The 20062-nt window shown below is 32.6% G+C and overlaps 3 protein-coding genes across 5 annotated transcripts in view; 1 reads left to right on the top strand and 2 right to left on the bottom strand.

Moving 5' to 3' along the window:
* The window catches only part of Barc (RRM1_TatSF1_like and RRM2_TatSF1_like domain-containing protein barc), a 58330-nt gene extending 56050 nt beyond the window's left edge, over positions 1-2280 (bottom strand). The window contains exons 1-3 of one of the 2 annotated variants that reach the window (XM_072019805.1): positions 2140-2280; positions 545-903; positions 86-442 (exon numbers count right to left, since the gene is read on the bottom strand). In XM_072019805.1, coding sequence (XP_071875906.1) covers positions 86-442; positions 545-841 — 654 coding nt within the window. In that variant the 5' untranslated portion in view covers positions 842-903; positions 2140-2280. Of the gene's footprint in view, positions 1-85; positions 443-544; positions 904-1490; positions 1657-2139 lie in introns of those variants that run through there. The other variant, XM_072019804.1, reaches the window with a different exon arrangement.
* A 508-nt stretch (positions 2281-2788) lies between these two features.
* On the top strand, positions 2789-14667 carry LOC139995446 (uncharacterized). 2 transcript variants are annotated; one of them, XM_072018923.1, is made up of 12 exons: positions 2789-3137; positions 8051-8176; positions 10072-10164; positions 10349-10411; positions 10713-11036; positions 11454-11606; positions 11792-11956; positions 12197-12318; positions 12411-12497; positions 12841-13933; positions 14126-14214; positions 14285-14667. In XM_072018923.1, the coding sequence occupies exons 1-12, from the start codon at positions 3107-3109 to the stop codon at positions 14306-14308; spliced, it is 2370 nt and encodes a 789-aa protein (XP_071875024.1). In that variant the 5' UTR covers positions 2789-3106; the 3' UTR covers positions 14309-14667. The 2 variants fall into 2 exon arrangements, with proteins under 2 accessions (XP_071875024.1, XP_071875023.1); XM_072018922.1 differs by having other exon boundaries at positions 14126-14667.
* A 388-nt stretch (positions 14668-15055) lies between these two features.
* On the bottom strand, positions 15056-19453 carry Y-f (yellow-f). Its single transcript, XM_072018924.1, has 6 exons — positions 19267-19453; positions 17083-17346; positions 16799-16998; positions 16396-16603; positions 15849-16184; positions 15056-15465 (listed from the first exon to the last, which is right to left on the bottom strand). The coding sequence occupies exons 1-6, from the start codon at positions 19367-19369 to the stop codon at positions 15236-15238; spliced, it is 1341 nt and encodes a 446-aa protein (XP_071875025.1). The 5' UTR covers positions 19370-19453; the 3' UTR covers positions 15056-15235.
* Between the last annotated feature and the right edge of the window lie 609 nt (positions 19454-20062).

Here is a 20062-nt window from a genome sequence, read left to right as displayed (position 1 = left end):
CAGTAATAATATTATCATTAATTCAAATCCAATGAAATTATTTATAAAACAGCTGACAACAAAAACCAAATAAATAATCACTTACCTTTATGTAGATACAGAGAGCATCACCCTTTGGTTGACCATTTGTATCCTTGTATAACTTGATCTTATCCTTTCCCTTTTCGTCTCGTGCTATGAGACCACATTTGTTGAAAAGCTCTGTGAGTTCATCCATGGTAATATCTAATGGTAGGCCAGACACGTAAATAGCAGTATTATGGGCTTCGTCTACTTCGAACCAGGTTGGTGGCTCTTGTGCTTTTCTTTTGGCTTCCATCTTCCTTTTCTCTTTATCGATCTTTGTTTGTGCTTGAGATTGTTGCACGGTATTTGTTTCTACTTTACTTGCATCTGTAAACCCGTAACTCATTTGATATCTTGCCATGAAATCTTCATCCACCTGAAAAATAATTATTTGAAAATATTTTAATGATAATGCATTATGGGCTATATAAATAACAAAAAGTTTATTGAAATATCTTTTATGAAAAACACACCTCACCTTTGGGAACCAGGCATTTTTTTCCTTGTCCCAAAAGTACACGCTGCCATCATTAGGATCTGTATATGTATGAGTATCATTTTCAAAGCCAAATACTCCTTCTTGTGTCCTAACTTCATTATCATCAGAATCTTTTGTCTTTGTTTCTTCGGTATCTTTTACCATCCATTCATTCTTATCTCTGTCAAATCTATATGTAACATTAGTCGTAGGATCTTTATATATATAAGATTGGCCATCGAATTTATAATGTTTCATAGAATCCTCAGCCTTCTCGGTATCTTGACAATCAGCCATTTTATGTTAATAATATTTCATTTGATGAAAAATCGAATAAAGTTTAGCATAAAATTTAAGACCTATAACAGAAAATTGTGAAAATATATTAATGATGCTATCTTAATTGCATGTAAAATTTATTAGCAATTATCAGTTTGTTAATATAAATAGCATGAATAAATAATAGCAACCTGTTGATAAACAACATTCATTTATTTGATAGAGATTTAAATCACATACTGATACTTTGTATTTGGTAATTGCTAAGAAACTTAACATAACCTTTCAACTTATCGTGCCTTGTATTTATCATAAAGTATCATTACCAAAAAATTATAAAAACAACAAAACAAATTTATACAAAATATTAAAGTTAAATTTACTAAAATAAAGATTGATAAAACAAAAACGACGTAATATAGATTAAATAATTACAAGCGTATACAGGTTACATAAATATTATCGAAATACAATCGAATTTAACGTTACGACACACAACTTCTATCTGTAACGTGTACGTACTAAGTAAAAGGCATTTACATAAATTGATCAAATAATAACGATACAATTTTCCTCGATATTAAAAAGTTACGCCAAAGTGCACAAATATTTTGATGTAGGTTAGATACCTATCATATACAGGAATCAATATCACTATCGAACATACCATTTAAAATTATGCTAGTTCTTCACAATAATTCTAATGTAGATAACGTCTACTCTTATCAAAAAATATAACTTTTTTAAAAAGAAACGAATTGTAAATTCTTGAACTTGACAGCGACACACTATTCGACATGCGTTGATACCTGTTCGCGATACTAATGCGCTCTACATGAAATTGTAGAATTTTCTACCATGTACATTTGTGCCGATAAAGCGTACTGTAATCAATTTTATTTATTTTAACACTTATTTCTTTTATTAAATATTTATTTTAACATTTAATATCTCATCTATACTTTTAACTTTGAACGATTTAATAAAATAATTATTACATAGAATTATTAATAACAGATATTATTTAACAAAATAGGTTAATTACTAAATATTTAAATTTTGTTTAAAAACTACCAAAATTATTTTTCTGAATATTCAAATATGGTATTTTTAATTTTTGGAGTAATAAACTTCTTGTGGACTTATAATTTTGTAATAAACGTAACACATTTCATAAATTTGTTGCATTTGTTTCATAGAACATAAGTTACTAACAAGTAAATATATATTTATTTTCCAAAAATTGTATGATATTCCAAAGAGTAATTGATAAATTAAAAATACCATATTTGAATATAATACGCCAAATATAATACCTGTATAACTTGATAATGTAAAATTCAACTTCGCACTTTCAGTTTATTCTTTCGTGTATCTTTACCGGAAATAGTAGTACCACCACTTTAATCTTATTCTTCATTTGAAACAGTGACGTAACCAGAAGTCTTTCTTGGGTGGAGGCGAAATGTGTAAAAGCATAGTATATTTTTGAACCTGCTTTTTCAAGATTTAAAATTTGCTTGCAATTTACACTTTAATATCTCTATCTGATACTGTAGGCTAAATAATTAAATTCACGTTAATTATATAATCGATAAGTTTCTGAAAACGTGACATAACATTTTTATAATTTATTTTCTCGGAGTGGGCAGGGGAGCGATCGCCCCTATCATCTCGCTCTGGATCCGTCACTGACTCGAAACAAACATTTTCAATCCGGAAGGCCGCAAAAAAGCGCGTAACAGTAAATGCAATTCAAATTCTCAACAACGATATATTGTACATTCATTCATTTAGCGCTTTAAGCATCCCTCATCCAACTCTAATTACGTTACCAGAATCAAATTCGTCTCTTCGTTCTTTCCAAAACAGCCAACCTCGTTATTGCTATAAAGTTCAATATAACCAAGAAGAAAAAAAAACAAGAAACACGATATTGAAATAAAACATTTTTGACATAAAAAAATAAAGCGTTCATGAGCGAATGTCACGAGTGCATTGGTGCAACCGTGCATTGAATATTAAATGACATTCGTCGATGAAAGTGGTGACACGCGAAGGAACGCGAAGACAACGGCGACGCGTACAGCTATTAATTTCCACGAGAAAACACACCACTAGCGAACGATCGCTCCCATTCTTAACGGTGGAACACGTCCGGCGTGGTTGCCATTAGAAATTGATTTCCAGTTGCCAGGCAACGTTCAGTTTAAGTTGCCACCATGATAGCCATGCTTGACCGGCAGTTAGTCGGCTGCAAGTTTCGCCGCACAACGTTCAAGCATGGGCCTGACGGATCTAGAAACGATACCTGGTAAAACGTTCAACGAAATCGCACACAGCACGCATGATTTGATGCACCTGCCACTCGATACCCACGCAATCGACATTCATCTTACTTAGAGCACCGTTTTTTTCTCAAACAGGTTGCCTCATGCCGTGCCGATTTGCCGGCAAATTAATGAAAATGCATATGTACGATGAACTTGAAAGGAAATAGTAGATTTTATATTTCGAGCTGCTTTCAAACTATCTTCGAATCTTTGTTTTGTAAAAAGGAATCGAATTTGATTTAAAATATTTGCAAAATAACATTAACTTCTCGTGTAATGCTTTTGTGAGATATTATTTGCTGAAATAATGTTTCGAATTTCCTTATAGTCTTCGATCAACTTTTCAAGATAAATAATATTTCATAAATCAAAACACAACATTGTTAAACATTTGCTTTACTTTTAACTATGCTAGTCTTCTGTTAAGTGCATTATTTTTAATTAATAAAACAATGTCTGAACAAAGAGAAATGGAAGCGTTTGTTTCGTAAAACATAGCAGTGAAATATGTAGTTAGTGTACTTAGATGTTCAATATATTAAAACATAAAACTACGCGGAACCGTTATACATAAATATAACACAATTCCTTGTCACTTTTGCGGAAATGAGGGCTGCCATCTGCGTACCGAGCAAATTATTCTTCGGCACGATTGAACTATAAAATTGCACTTAATCGTGCGAAACTAACTGAACGAGTTGTTCACATGGTGAAAAGAGGTTGAAGATATTTAAGACTTTCAAGATATTTTTAATTGTATGGCCTGTAAAATAGTACGCACTTCGAATATTTGTTTGGCTTTCAAGTAATATTATTATTTTATTATTTCCATCGTAATATTAGAAAAATTTTTATCACAATAGCTTGTTTCAATTTTTATATTTTTATATTATCTTTATTATATTTCTGCTTGCTCGTTTTACGCTCCGACCAGTTTGAAATAGTTATACGTAACTGTACGTAATTTATTTATTTCGATATTAATTTCGTTCTTTAATTGTGTCCATTCGTGTATAAAGTGTTATTTATTTACGAATATAAAACATTCGATAAATTATAAGAAACTTTTCATAAAAGTTAATCTACCGACTCATGATGCATAACAAACGATTTCATTCGTGTCACGATGTATTGTATCGAAAGATCGAAATTGGCACGTATTGATTCGATCCTATATTTCGGTGTGTACGAATAAGTTCACTAACAATTTTATATTTCGTTTTATAAAACTTCAAACTATCGATGAAAACAAAACCTTTAAAGTTTAATCGAAACAAAGGTAAAATATTGCCCCGTGGATTAAATTTTATATTTCTCGTTGTTAAGGAATGATTTTTCTGACCTTCTTTTCTGAAATACCCACGATATTAAAAGTTCTCCTACGTTGAAATTTAAGCTCAGAACACGATATAAAAGGTTCAAATAAAAAATTAAATTTCTCAAATAAGAATCGACCATTTTAACTCCGACCGCAGTAGAATCTAAAAAAAGAATCCCTTTTTTTTCCGTGCTAGTTCCAGCAAATAGAAAATCCTATACATAGCTCCCTATGTATTTAGTTTGTAGCTACCGATCTTCGCTCGACATTTCGCTATAGTATTCTAATTATAGCAAATTCAGCACGCTTTACAATAGAGAATTTACTACGCTTTACATAGAAGATCTATCGCTGTCATAGAGCGCCATCCTTTCTCGTTTCGGATAGGAAAATTCCAACGCGATGCAAACAAAGCGGCTCAATGATAAACAACATTGTTAACGCATCGCGATTATTCACATTGGGAATGCATAAGCAAAAGTAAAACCAGATTAGCCGGTTACGGCATGATGAATTAAATATTGTAATTGATCCGATTCGTGGACGCGTATATTTTGATCCGTTTTCATTGCTGCTAAACCATGCATCCTCAGGTTAACGACCTGACACAATACCAGCGACTAGAAAATGAGCGCATCGATGATATCGGCACAGCGAATTTACCATCTCGCATGTCGCGTTTCGAAATAGGAACGCGTTCTACATAGAACAATAATTTTAACCACATTGCATTTTATGGTACATTTTGTACATTATGTTTCCAGTCATTCGTAGTTCCGTGAAAATATTGTGGGGTACAACCATTAAGAAGGTGGAGGAGTTGAACGTGACCTGAAACGTTCAACGTCGTCTGAATTTTAGACGTGGTAATGAATGGAAGATTCAAAGACACGTAGAAAGGAATGGCATATATAGAAGTGTTATTTTTTAGTTTCCAAATGGTAGATACGACATTTTGGCTAAGTAACAAACGATTCTTAGTCTATGGATAAATATTTGTTCGCTCGATATTCAAATTTACTCAAGAGATCAAACGTAATCCGTAAAAAGTCTATTCCAATCGAATCCCATCGAATGGCAAAAAATAATATCGGTTAGCACGATTCTTGACCAGTCTAGTATCACTTTAAAAAAAGCCTCGTTTCGTGAGCGTTCTTTTATATTTGTATCGTGAAATATAAACAGATCCATAACTCGATCTTTTCTTTTAAAATAAAGCTTCTTTCCTAGAAATATCGTCATTGTCGACCTTACACATCACTTAATACCCCTACGTCAAGTTCTTCCCGTTCTTTTGAAATCTCTTTGATACGTGTAAATTTCTGTTAGCTGGACTCTGAAAATGTTGCTTGATATCATAATTGCCGATTAAAGTCAACGTAGCTAAAGAACAACACGTTTCTCGTATGAAAGATAGATGCGCGATGCATTATGCAAAAGACGACGTTTGAACTTTTGATAAGAAGAACATAAACGTAAACTCCGTGAAGGATTTATACCGAGTTGCTGCATCATTGACCTTTACAGGCAAGAAATGAAAATTATTATCCGCTCGTTCCTTGGCTGGCCAATCAACATTGGTGATACCGCCGTTTCATCTATCAAATAGATTTTGCTAAGCATTCATTTTCAACTAGTATTTTCGTATAAGTATAATTCAGTATAATTCAGTATAATTCGATAACAACTGGAATTTTCTCACTCCCCTCGTTTATAGCGGCCACGATCAGTCGAGGGCAATCGGAAAAATTGATTCGCTTCGAGGCACGATTGTAATTCTCAGTGACCGTTGTACGACTATGAATGGAACGTAAAATTCTTACTTTTAAAGCTGTCATTTCCATTCCTTTTACTCTACACTCCTCTTGACACATTACGATAATGTAACTGCGTTTTATGCGCCGAAGCTTATTGTAGCAATTATCTTTGGAATTTATATTTTTATTGCATGTAGTTACATAAAAGAAGAAGAATTTAACGGTTCCCATTTTGTTAAAAATTTACAGTTTAAAACAAATTATACTTATTTTATCTCGAACATAACATTTATAAAAGTAGTATCGTATCCAATTAACAAAATATTTCAGCCATTTCGATCATTTCAGTCATCAAAATTTGTCACGCTTCAAATACTTCGAGACGCTTAATTTCCGATTGTACCGTATCTGTGCTAAACCGACTTTTCACTAAACATACTCAAACTCTACTTCCTTGAAGATTATTGTACGTGTAAAAATAAGTCGAAAAAGTAAGATAAAATTTTTCTATTTTAATCTAATTATAATCTCCTGTCGATTATTTAATCCTACCGAGTTCAGAATTAGCCACGCTCAAGTACTCGATGAGTATATCAAGTATTTGATAAATGTTTAAACTCGATTTTCTCAAAAACTAAGCCTAGAGTGAAAAAATGTTATTCTTTTTCTTAATTTACCACAAGGAATCACGTCATGCCCGCTTTTACGTTTTATTCGGTTGGACCCTGTACATTAAAACTTCCACGATACCTTTCATTATTTTCATCACCATAATATCGATCTTCTTACTGTAACGATTGCTAATTCATAAATAAACCCAAAGGCAAACACGATACTCGTTAGCGTTCTTAGTATTCAATTGGAAGTATTATATATGAAAGCACGATTTTCTTCCAAATGAATAAATAGCTTCGTTACAGTTCTTATTTCATGAGAAAACTCCGCTGTCTAAATCCCTTTGACCTCACGTGCGCGCAACGCTTGATCTTCCAGATTAAGACTGGCCGAACGTAGATCTTTTCTTAGATTTGAGTAAAAAATCTTTAGATACGTGTAAAGCAATAACGATTCCTTTATCAGATTAGAACAATCGATTATCTACAAACGTTAAGTCTTTGAATTTCAAATGAGTATATGTACGTCATTTCTGCGAAGAAGTCGTCATATTTATAACAAGCAATTTTAAGCATAAAATCATCATACGTTACACGCGTGTGTCTACAGTCTACCGCGTTAATGCAAATTTATCTGACTTTGTTCTTGGCCGTATGATTTTTCCACGGCGGCCGTTTCGTGCCAGACGTAAAAAGGAAAGTGGCGATTCGTCCTTTGATATCGCGCTATCGCGTTAACCTCCTTAAATAAATCATTGGAGATTTAGCACGTCGGTGTTTTTTCGTTAACGAATATTCCAAACGGCAAGATGATAGATACGCTAAACGTAAACCTAGAGAAAAATAAATAGGTAGCTGTCTACCGCGAACATGAAATTTGGAAAGAACGGTTCGCATATTATTTGATATAAACTGGCTTTTGATTTGAATACCCTTTATATGATTTTTTAGAAACAGGAGCAGTATTTACAATTGGACGAAGTAGATTTGCGGACAATGTTGCATCGCATTTTTTCATACGCATATTTTTCCGTATAAACTTGCTTTTGATTTGAACACCCTTTATATGATTTTTTAGAAACAGGAGCAGTATTTACAATTGGACGAAGTAGATTTGCGGACAATGTTGCATCGCATTTTTTCATACGCATATTTTTCCGTATAAACTTGCTTTTGATTTGAACACCCTTTATATGATTTTTTAGAAACAGGAGCAGTGTTTACAATTGGACGAAGTAGATTTGCGGACAATGTTGCATCGCATTTTTTCATACGCAGGGATCCGGTGCTCTCTATTACTTGCGGAGACGAACATTCTGCTGTTATATGTCGTAAGTTAAACATTTTTTCTTACAAGATCTTTTTCAGTTATCAATGCTAATACGGGAAAAATATCAATATTAACCTTTTTATAGATCATTATAATTTACTATTATTTTTTTACTTGTATATATTGCCATATAATTATTTTTTTAAAAAACATATTTCCCCTGAATAAATCCATTAAAAGAAAGGACAAAAGTGAAAAATATTTGATCCTAATTTCATAAAACACCAAGTCGCAGAATTTTGTACGTTGTAGATAAATATTTATCGATTGCTTAAATCTTTATCGGTACTACAATATTAAACGTTAATTGATTCGCGCTGTTTTCCATAGGAAAGTGATTTACATACTTTGTTAGAAGTAAACGACAGTCATAGAACAAACGTGAAGAAACTTTGGAAATTGCTCAATAAGCAGAAATAGCGAATCATAAAAGAAGTTACACTTCAATCGATTTTATAAACTCGACCATTACTATACTTTGTCTTATATCCATGAGAAACTATGTACTTTCTTCCTCTTCGATCTTCCTCTTCAGCTATACCCATATACTTGCTTGATCCATTTTCTTTCTCTATTTCATATCTCTATAAAAGTTTTCATAGAACGTATCAAACGTGAGCGAATGTCTTACGCGCTACTCTATCGATCTGGACACGGCCGCTCTTGATTTTAATGGAAATCAATAGATGAGCTCGTGAATGACTGTACACGTTTCAATGATACTAATATTGCACGTGGACATACTTTATGTACTATCCTGCTATGTATTTTTAATGTAATATCTCTACTAAAATATCCTATCGATTGAAGGGGTTCCTCAAAAAACGGACCTCTATAAAATGTAGTATTTTCTAGTCAAATAGTTGAATCGTATGTACATTACTCTTGTTTTCTATACTGTAAGAATATTTCGCCATCCTTGAACTATTCGTATCGTCGTTTCGCAAAGAAAAAAGAAATAATTAAAATAGCAGCGTATTTTTACTCTATGACGATATTTACTGGTTTATTTTAACATCTCGCATGCTAGTCCATTTTCATTACGCGTCTTACTTGCGTCAAGATACTATCACGATTAATACACATCAAAGATACTATAAATTGTATTTACTATTAACAGCAACGTATAATACGATTATATAGATCGTTTTTTTTTTTTCATCCATATTAAATTAATATTTTAATTTTAACCAAGGCATAACAATTTTTTCGGACTTGTACTTTCGTGACTTACCTTATTATACCTTCTCTTGCTCTCCAAATATTTTTTGCAAATTTTAAGATCACCCGTCTTATCGAGCTTCGATCGCAGACTAAATTTTTCGGAATAAATTAAAAATTTATTTAACTTCTCGCGAATATTTTACGAGGCGAAACATTGATCTAACAATTTTGGTATAAAATTACCAGGATCGAAACTATCATAATTTACAGCTTCTGTAACATGGTTCGTAAAGAAGGTAGTGTCGACCTACGCTTATACGGGGATAGCCACTGTCCAGTAAATCGATATAGCCACGCAATACTCTGGCACGTAACATACCTATACGAACGAAGTCGACATACTGCTATTATCAACAGTTCCAGTTAATCGTAAAATTATCTAAGCACGTAAACTCCGTTGTTTCAAATATTATTCCCTGGGTTTTTCGATGAAATACTTTTTCGACAGAGCCCCTAATAATAAATCGTTCAATTTTCATTTTTTAAATTAGCTATTTGAAATTTGGTTGATTCGTTATAAAAAAGACAATCTGTGTCTATTTATTATAGATAGAAAGATTAGGTCGATTGTTCATCGTAGATGAGATAATTCGTAAACAGAAAAAAGACCAGAGATATTATTACCGTGAAGCAATACGTGCGAAACCAAAAGTTCCACCTCATTGATTTTAGAAACCGGTAGACTCTTCGTCTTCGGAAGCAATGATTGGGGTCAACTTGGTCTCGGTCATAAAAATCATATCAGCAAGCCATCCTGTGTAAAAGGTCTGTACGTTCGCTGTTTTAGATTCATTTATATATTTTTGTAAAAAACATAAGCTTTTCAAATTTCGTAACTGAGATTTCTATAGCTTCTATAACTTTACGACAATTTGACTCGAAGAATAAAAATGATATCAACCATTATAATTAATCATAAATTTCCACAATACGATCTATTAATTTTTAGCTTTGAAGCCGGAAAGGGTCACTCACGTTGCATGCGGACGAGCACACACGCTAATTTGCACAGGTAAGGCATTGTTTACATTTATGCCAGTACAGATACCAAAAACCTTACAAATATACGTAGACACATTGGTTACGACGTGTAATCACGTTTATAACGTTGCGTGTTCGAAACTTCTCTACCGCTTCTCAGTCATTCAACTTTTAACTTATAAGTATCTTCTCTCTTTCTTTGTTCCTTGATATCGTTTACCTTTCGTGTGAAGCTATCATTATCTAGTGACGATCTAATAATAATAGTAACCTATCACACACCTCCAACTCGAAGTATTCAAAGGAAAGGAAAGGAACTTACAATGTTTCAGGATCGCAGAAGATTTTTGCGTGTGGCAGCGACCAAGAAGGACAACTTGGTCGAGGAATTTCCGCAATAGGCGATTCCGCAAATACTCCTGTATTGGTGTATGATTCGGGACTATCAGGACCAAAGATCGTCCAAATTGCTGCTGGTTCCCATCATTCTCTCGCACTTACCAGCGATGGTGGCGTTTTCGCATGGGGTAGCAATCTCGAGGGCCAATTGGGACTTTCAGACGTATCTGGCTTGGTGAACAAACCGACCAAAGTACATGTTCCTGAACCTGTGAAACAAATTAGCGCCGGATATTATCATTCCACGTTTCTGACAGGTAATTCGATAATTGAAAACATTGGAAAATTATTAAAAAGAAAGAACGAACTACGTTGATGTATATTTTTTCATATTGATTTTTAACTAAAATTGTAATTCTCGTGAGATGAATAGAAAAATAATTAATTGACATTATGATATGAAAATGGTTAATTTTTTTTTCATAGATATATAAAAAGATATTTCAAGATATCGTCGAGCATTTCCCGATTTGTATTAAGATAAATTTAATTGCGCAAACTACGAGTTATAGTATTTAGTATTGCACGAATAGAAAATATTAATTTCAATATTGATATCTATGTAGTAGCGATTGCTAGTAATTTCCTATGTTATAAAATAACGTTCTAAAACTGAATGTAGGACGTGTCACCGCATTAACAAATTTTCTTCGAATTTTAAACGGTATTTTCAGAAAGTGGTCTCGTTTACGTCTGTGGTGAGTCAGAAAGTGGAAAATTGGGGATCGATGCCAGCTTTTCTACACAGGTCGCGCCTAAACAGATGCAATTACCGAGTCCTGCTGTACATGTCGCGTGTGGTGGTCATCACACCGTCGTTCTAGCTGGTATAATATATGTACATACATAAACTCCAATTTTCACAAATTGGATTACGCTAAATGATAACAGTAATTCGTAAAAATCGCATTAAATTTTACTGCAAATTTTATCCAAGATCTCGCATGCTTGCCCTAAAAATTTTGAATAGAAAGTGCATTCTCCTGATCTATCGTGTTTCATTGCTTTTCAGAAAATGGGAATTTATATTGCACCGGAAGTAATTCGAGCGGTCAGCTTGGTCTAGGAAGTAATTTGTCGGAACTTCATATACCGAAACTTCTTCCACGCGGCATGCTTCGAAATGAAACAATTACTCGAATATCTTGCGGGGAAAGTCACACCGCTGTTGTTACTGGTAAGTTTTATTACAATTTCTACCGATTATCCTCGCTATCTCGTTTTCTATACAATTTTTCATAGAAAGTTAATACGAATTTTTAGAAAATTACTTTTTATTAAAAATACAAATTAGTAGAAAATTAATATAATAAACTCTGACGATTAATATCTATAATATATCGATAAATACGAGAGATACGTCAAACAAAGCCTCGTTATTACGCCTCGTTTCTATAACGTTAGCTTTTCGTGGCAGAATCTGGAAAACTGTATACGTGTGGCGACGGAAGGCACGGAAAATTAGGATTGGAGGAGAACGAGAACAACGTCCATGAACTAACTTTCGTTCAAAGATACAAGGAGCTTTTCGTTTCGAATGTAATTATATTTACCTGCATGCTTAATTATTCCTCATATGTATAATTCATATAAGATTTAATGAATTACGGATAATTTTTAAATTTTCAAAGGTTGCGTGTGGTGGCTGCCACACGATCTTAGTTGGTCAAAGACGCGACACGAATAATCACTCGCAAAAAGAAGACAACTCGCAAATGGTAATTACAATTCACTTCATAAACAATAATTTCCATTAATTTATACGATTCCTATAATTCTATGATTATTGATTTAAAAAATTTTCTCGCGATTACTACGACAATTTAAAGAAAAAAAATTCGACAACCTGTCAAAGATAGAATTATACCTGAAGTCCACTGATTTATATGTATATCTCAATCTCAGTTTGTTTCAATAAGTAAAGCGAATGTTTTTAAAAGAAAGTTCTATGCATATCGATGATCCTGTCGTATTTTCCTCAAACTTGACACATTTTTAATATAATAGAAAGGATTAATCTTAGGAAAAATAGATCAACATATGAATTCTTTTACGTTCTAGGAACACATTCAAAAAAGAAATTCATTACCACCATTGAAGCTTCCTGTAAATAGGCTACAGAGTGAGACTCACGACGAAAATGTTAATGAAATAATGAAAGATAGGTTGAACCAAGGAAATAATATTACAGAATCTATAACAAATGCACAGGAAGCTATAGAAACATCTATGGAAACAATCGAAGAAAACATAAAAAATAAGGTAGACGATGTCACGAATAACGTTATAGATTTCGTGAATAATATCGAGAAATCAGATAGTCCTCGAAATAGTCCTGAAAAATCTACGAATGGCAAGCCAGAAGAAATATCATCGAATGCTATGTCTAACGAAGAAAACGCTGAAGTGACATCGAAAGAAATGGCAGCTGATATAGGCGAATCCGAAGAATCGAAACTAGAAGAAAACGAAAATTCAGTACCAAAGAGGGAGGAAGAAGAATCAACGACGAAGACAAACGATAAAAGCGAAAACGTTGAAAAAGAAAAGAGATCCGAATCAATGGATAAAGAAGAAAATAACGAAGAAAACAATAACGAAACGACCACAGAAGCTACGATAAATAATACGGGAAACGAAGAAGAAGAAATTAATGTTGAAAATGGTAATACAGAAAATAAAGATGAAACAGATGGTAAACGAAAGAATAGTCAAGACGTTAAGACAGAACCGATGGAATCAAATAATGGCGATGATACTAAACTAGAGACGAGTCCTGAGAAACAAACGTCTCCCTCGGATTCTACGCCACCGCCAAAACCACCGAGATTAAAATCTTCAAGTGAAAATTCTTCCACCGACAATGAGAAAACATCGTCGATGGAAAAAGAAAATGAAATAAAGACGGAAGATACTTCAGAAAAGAAACCAGAAACAATCGAAGAAAATGAGTCGGGGAAAAAAAAGGGATCAGGGTCGATGAAATCCACGAGGAGTAGCGGGAGTATTAAGTCCACAAGGTCGAGAGCGAACATGGAAGAGGCGATAGAAATCGACAAACAAACCGACAAAGCTAAAATTATTGAAGAGGAAAAAATGAATAACGATAACGTTCAAGACGATGCTGATGTGCAATCGCCGCCTCCAAGAACTGGTAAGGAAGATAAAGTAATCAGAAAATGATAGAAAGATTTATCTAAAGGATGAAAAAGCTACAATAAAATAGATATAAAATATTTACGTAAATTTCGAATAATGCCATTTATTTGTTATATTTTTAATCAATTTCTGATATTGTGCCAATATTAAATTTACATTACATTACTCCTTTTCCTTTGTGTTAAAGGTAAAATGTCGAAGATATTCAAAAGTAAAAAGCCACAAACAACAGAGAACGGTACGAAGACAACTGGCATTGCGAATCAAAAATCCAAAGTATGTATAGCGCCTATGTTTATACGTATTTTTAATATAACATTTTCCAACAAATTTCTTTCATTTTCAGTCGAAAACATGTATTATTCTATGATTAAGATGTCTTCAAGGATGTATTATATTTCATTGTATTTTTTACAAAACGTGTATGAAGAACGTGAAATTGGGACCAAGGGAAGTGATACTAAAAAGTGATTTTATTTACGATCAAAGATAACATTCTTTTCCATTTTTCATAGAAGAAACTCTCGTATAAATGGGGCAGTATAATTTTCAATTGTTTCTTTCACTTTTTACCAAACAATTCCATGTAATAAGGACGACGATGCAAAGGATGAATGTACTTACGACTAGAAACATAACATCGAAATCTATTATTCCTGGAGGCGTAGGAGAATATTATTGGAAGTAAAGAAAATCTAATCAAAAATAATTACGGCGACGGAAAAAGAATTTATGCAAAATAATTATTTTTTTTTTTTCAAATATTTCGATATTATCTGAATATTTTAAAGTATTAATACTGCATCATAAGCTGAATTGTAACAAGTGTCATATTTGTTTCGTGTTCATACGTACTTCGTTAAATCGAGTAAATAATTTTATAAAGTCGAAACGACTTTGTAAAATTATATAATAACGAAACAGTTTAAATATCTTATAGATACTTTAAACGACCCGTGAAACGTATAATGGAAACCTTTTACCGTACTCGTAAAATATTACTTCAGTGACGAAACTACTTGTAGATATAACGTGTATTCTAAAATAGAATGGTTTTTGACATAAATGACTGAATTCGGTGTAGGGATAAAGTAAATTAACTGTAACACGGTTAGAATTAACAATATTTACAACATATATTTCGTGCGGTCTTCACATATCGCGTGTAATCATTCTGAATATTCTTTTGTATAACTTCTGTGAATAAATAAAGGTAGATTCAGAGAAATAGAATAAAATCACTTCTATTCTAAACGCTAGTTAGATCGTAGTTTTTGTGCAAATTCATGTTTTTTAATTAAAGGATATGAGGAAGACGTCTCTTAAGTTTGAGATCCTGTTTCTTGCAAATCTGCGTTAAAGAATCGAGGTTGACCGCTGTGATGAAGAAATTACGCTTTTTCATGTCAAAAGTAGAGAACATAAATTGTGGTAAATTATCGGAGAGCACATATAGCATGTTGTTGGGCCGATCGATTGACAAATCGTTAGGAAAGATCATCGTTGCGTTGTCTTGGACTGCAAGAACTACAAAAATAAAAGACAATGGTGATTTATAAATATATCGATACACGTTGCTTTGTACAAAGTCAGATTTCTTAGAATTTCGTTAGGTAAGAATTAATCGATACAACACAAAATCCTGTTTGGGATTTCCTTCACTTCCTGCGACAGGTTTCCTTAAAAGAAACTCGATAAACACGATAGAAGAATCTTTAACGATGGTTATTTATGAATCGATATAACGTTGCTCGAATCTTCGATAATACAGGTTTTCAATTGTTTTACAGTAATAATATTTTATAGCTATATATATATATATATTTCTCAGAATCACAAATAAATTCTCAAGTAAATAATTATTTAGAAAAAAATACAAGAAGGAAATTATTATTCTAATTATTACTTACTGAAGGTATTTGGGTTTAATTCGACGCTGGTATCCCAACAAGCGATGCCATTTCTGCTTACTTGAGTGAAATAATCGATACCAGTGTTCCTATCAATCACGGAAGTAGGTCCTTGAGTAAATGGACCTTTCGTACCCTCGACGTGAAAATCATCATAATTATTAGCTTTCCTTAACGTGCTATCCTGCAAGGTTTCGGTAGATACAGAAAATTCAGTGATACCAGCCATCGCGTGGAAATACAAAGTTTTATAGTTGTCGCTTTGTCGTGCAGACAAAGACATTCCAAATATACCATCCTGCCATTGGAAGTTGAATCCACTGATATTAAAGTTTCCTGAAAGCAAAAACTACTTGTTCAATTTTCCGTGAAATTTTAGTAACAACCATATTAGCGTCAAACGATATGTTCATGCGAGAATATAAAATATTTTAAAAGATATATTATTAAAATACGGAAGATATATTTTAAAAGAAATATACAATATGGTATTTTCATATTTGTATATTTTCTTTCGTTTTAACGTTTGCTACATAAAATATCTCACCGTGAAGAGGATCGAAGTGGAAGAAATTGTGCGAGATTCGCCAGGAATCGTTCTTGGCCCAACTATAAACAACCAAACCGTATCCGCTTAAATCGGAAATGTAGAAGTATGCATTGTCACAATTATCTGGATCTGCATCGACTACCGAATCGGCAAAGAAAGAATTTGAAGTTTGGTCTGTACTTTTTAGAGGATATATTCTCAATATCTGTAATTATTAAATAACTTTTACTATTAGAGAATAATTTCATTTCTTTGTTCGAGCAATATAAAAGATGTCGTGTGCGTGTGTGTCGAAGCGAAGATCATAATAAAAGTAACCTAATGCTAACAATAAATTACAAATTGCGATTAATGTTTACTAAAACGTAAGCTTTTAATTAATATAAATTTGTTAAACTACCTTGTCCGTTTTCAAATCGATTACGAAAATTCTCACTGGTCGTACTTGTGTGCTATTGCCTAAAATGTCATCGGTACCTGTGTCGACACCCCATAATCGATCGCAAGCGTCCACTTTGACACGAAAGATGCTTACAATGCCATCAGGTGTATTAATGTAATTCGTTTCCCAATTAGGATAAGGATTTAATTTTGGACATTCTATATTTTTATTAAAAAAAAAAAAAAAACGAAATATTAATTACTACATTAAAGTTAAGAGTTTAAAATTTCCAACTTAGATACCTGATGGATCGTTCTTTGAGATGTAATTTAAATTGGACGCGACGCCGTTCTTCCATCGAGGTACAGTAACAAATATCTTGTCTTTCCAATTTTCTAGACCAAGTGGCATATTATTTTCGGGTATGTATTCACCACTGTGCATCAGAGAATCTCGAATAGCGTCATTTGGAAAATTATATTCGACGTTGCTCCACGAATAAATTGTTTTATATTCGACGGCATTAGTCAATGCAAGAGACGCGAACAACAAAACGCCCCACATATCTGCAAAACGAAAAATAGAAACCATAGATTCTGTAACGTAACATAGAAAATTTCTTTCCATTTTCGATTAATTATTATCCCCGTGAAATATATATGCACGCATATGCATGTATAGTATACACATTGGACAATATACATCGAATGAACTATGCCTTTTAAATTCTTATATCATATATATTACGAAAAATTAAATATCTTTAATAACATCTCTCTAATGTTGTTACAAAATCCTGTTATGTTGTATATGTATATGTGCTAAATCGAAGTATGTCAATCTTGGTTTCTACAACCGCGAAAGCTTAAAATGTCTTACGAAAGATTTAATCAGTTGCCCGGGGGAGATAAAAATACATCTCGAATGTATAAACAGCATCGCAAAATGTCAATTGAAATATAAGTCGAATCGAAAAGAGATCCTCGCACTTGTTATTAAATAGATACTAATTTTTATCTTTTCTCTTTCAAACGTTTCTACTTCTACTACTTATCATACTGGTTACGTATTTATCCGATGTAATTTGTGAACAATATTTTATACAAATCATAGTTATGTATAATTATAACACTACAACTCGAGTTTTCAATGCAAGTTCTAATACAATAATGACGATACAATAGGCAAGAAAATACAGTTAAATGGCCTGCAATTACTCTATCACGTCTTTTCTATAGACTGCAGACGTAACAGATACCCAGGACTACGTGCAAGTACTTCTAAGCACAAAACGTGAGCTAGAAAATTACATTGCAATTAGTTAAATTAAGGCATATATTAAGAAGAAGTACGGTCTAAAAGATTTTTTAAATTATTTTTTGTTGAAATAAGTGCAACAATTATACCAACTATAGCCAGAAAAACTAAAAAAAAAAAAAAAATGGCATTATCTGTTAAATGGCGTAGCTGAATAAGTATGACAAAAGCGATCCTAAGTCAAAGGAAACTTGCGATACGTCGATCGAAAGAACTTCCTACTAAAACCATTTCGACAAATCTTTATTCCCCTATTATTAAGACAGTTATTAACCAAAATATGATTTACATATTATGATCTGCATTTTATATTTATTATATTTACAAATATTAAAAAATATTTACAAAAGGTTTACATGATGTGTTTGATGTCGTGTTTATTAACTCGTAACTTTTCTAGATTTTTCAGAATATCATAATTAAAACAATTATAAATCACTATCTTTTAGCTTTCTGTTTATGTAAGAATGATCCGTGTATTTATATCATTGGTACAATGCGCGAACTATTATATTAATAGCAAAAGGTATAAGTGCTACATAAAGTATATAAACAAACTCAATTGGCTGCTTGGGAATAAAATTTTTGTTGCCTGCATATCACTGCGATAATTTATTTATTACAGCACACTAGATATATGGCGCACCTGTGATCAACGTTGACAACGACGAAGATTAGTAGAAGATAAAACATTCGAAATTCACTCGTTGGATAAACATAAAACTATTTAGAATTGCACATAATACACGTATGACATGCACGTTATATCGATTATACGAAATAAGTCACTCTTATTATAAGATAAAAAAATTGGGTATTTAAGTTTTTTAATTATGACACACCACTCGAAAAAATCTGAGAAAATTGTAAATTAATAAATATAACAGGCAGCTTTTACTGCAAAAATATAAACGTTGTCACTTGATAATTTTAATGTAAAATTGGTATTTTATAATAATAATAAGGATAGGGGGCTGAAACTTCGTCGAGATGGTTTTCTTAGCAAACTCTTTCGATTCACGTATCACGCGAATTTAATTTGGTTTAGAGGCACTTTCGTCACGTTTATTCAACTATGATTTCTCTATCAAATTAAATTAAATTAATCTAAATGAAACTAATCTAAGTGCTCGTAATTGTTCTAGTAAATTGAAATCACGTTTCCTTACTTCTGTTTCTATCTGTTTGAATCGAACGTCCAATGGCAAGGTTGAACTGGTATGATCGAAGAAAAACGTAGAACTGAAGCTGCCTAAACCTGAATGTTGTCATGAGGACGCGAATGGGCCGTTATTTGTGTTCGAAGAACAAACCGACCTTCGGCTGAAGCGGATCAAGACGGAATGACGTTATGGTCCATTGTGCTATGATACTTTATATAGCTAGAAGTCTTCCTAAATGATCACGATTAAAATGAGCATTAATGTTTCAATAATCAGAAGAATTAAAGTTTTCCAGGGAACTAGTTTATATTCTATCTATTATTTATAAATAAGATACAATTATTATAAATAAAAATTGTTTTAACAGAAATAAAGATCATAATATAATGACAATATTTTATGATTAAAGAGCGTTATTATATAAAGCTGCTTTTGTATCGTCGGTGTTATTTCCGTTGATTATTGTTCATCGCTTTTGTTCCACGCTGCCGTGGAAAAACGCAGCAGTCGAAGCAACAGCACAAAACTCTTTAAGCTCCAAACAGCTTCATCCGGTAAACGGAAATCCATTCAATAGCGCACATAGTGCGTAACATTTTTTGTATGTATCTACCGTAAATAAATGCGAATTTTGATAGAGGTACTCGTAGCCATGATGAAAATAATCTGAATTAAACAGCCTAAGATGGTCATATTTAAATAACAATAGCGACATATCGACACAATTATTAATAATTAAACACAATTGATTTAGATCAAGAATATAATTATCCTTTGACATAAAAAATAACATCGATGTCAA

The sequence above is a fragment of the Bombus fervidus genome, chromosome 16 (genome assembly GCF_041682495.2).
Source record: "Bombus fervidus isolate BK054 chromosome 16, iyBomFerv1, whole genome shotgun sequence".
Classification (NCBI taxonomy): domain Eukaryota; kingdom Metazoa; phylum Arthropoda; class Insecta; order Hymenoptera; family Apidae; genus Bombus; species Bombus fervidus.
The sequence above is the reverse complement of the archived record's forward strand: the minus strand, read 5'-3'. Positions and strand labels throughout refer to the sequence as shown.

Bases quoted from the DNA above. Each gene is read 5' to 3' on its own strand.
- LOC139995446 (XM_072018922.1), top strand. From the start codon at position 3,107: ATGGGCCTGACGGATCTAGAAACGATACCTG. The intron at 8,177-10,071 runs GTAAGTTAAACA...CATTGATTTTAG, and splicing joins ACATTCTGCTGTTATATGTC to AAACCGGTAGACTCTTCGTC. The intron at 12,319-12,410 runs GTAATTATATTT...AAATTTTCAAAG, and splicing joins AGGAGCTTTTCGTTTCGAAT to GTTGCGTGTGGTGGCTGCCA.
- Y-f (XM_072018924.1), bottom strand. From the start codon at position 19,369: ATGACAACATTCAGGTTTAGGCAGCTTCAGTTCTACGTTTTTCTTCGA. The intron at 16,999-17,082 runs GTATCTAAGTTG...ATAAAAATATAG, and splicing joins CTCAAAGAACGATCCATCAG to AATGTCCAAAATTAAATCCT. The intron at 16,185-16,395 runs GTGAGATATTTT...TTTTGCTTTCAG, and splicing joins CCACTTCGATCCTCTTCACG to GAAACTTTAATATCAGTGGA.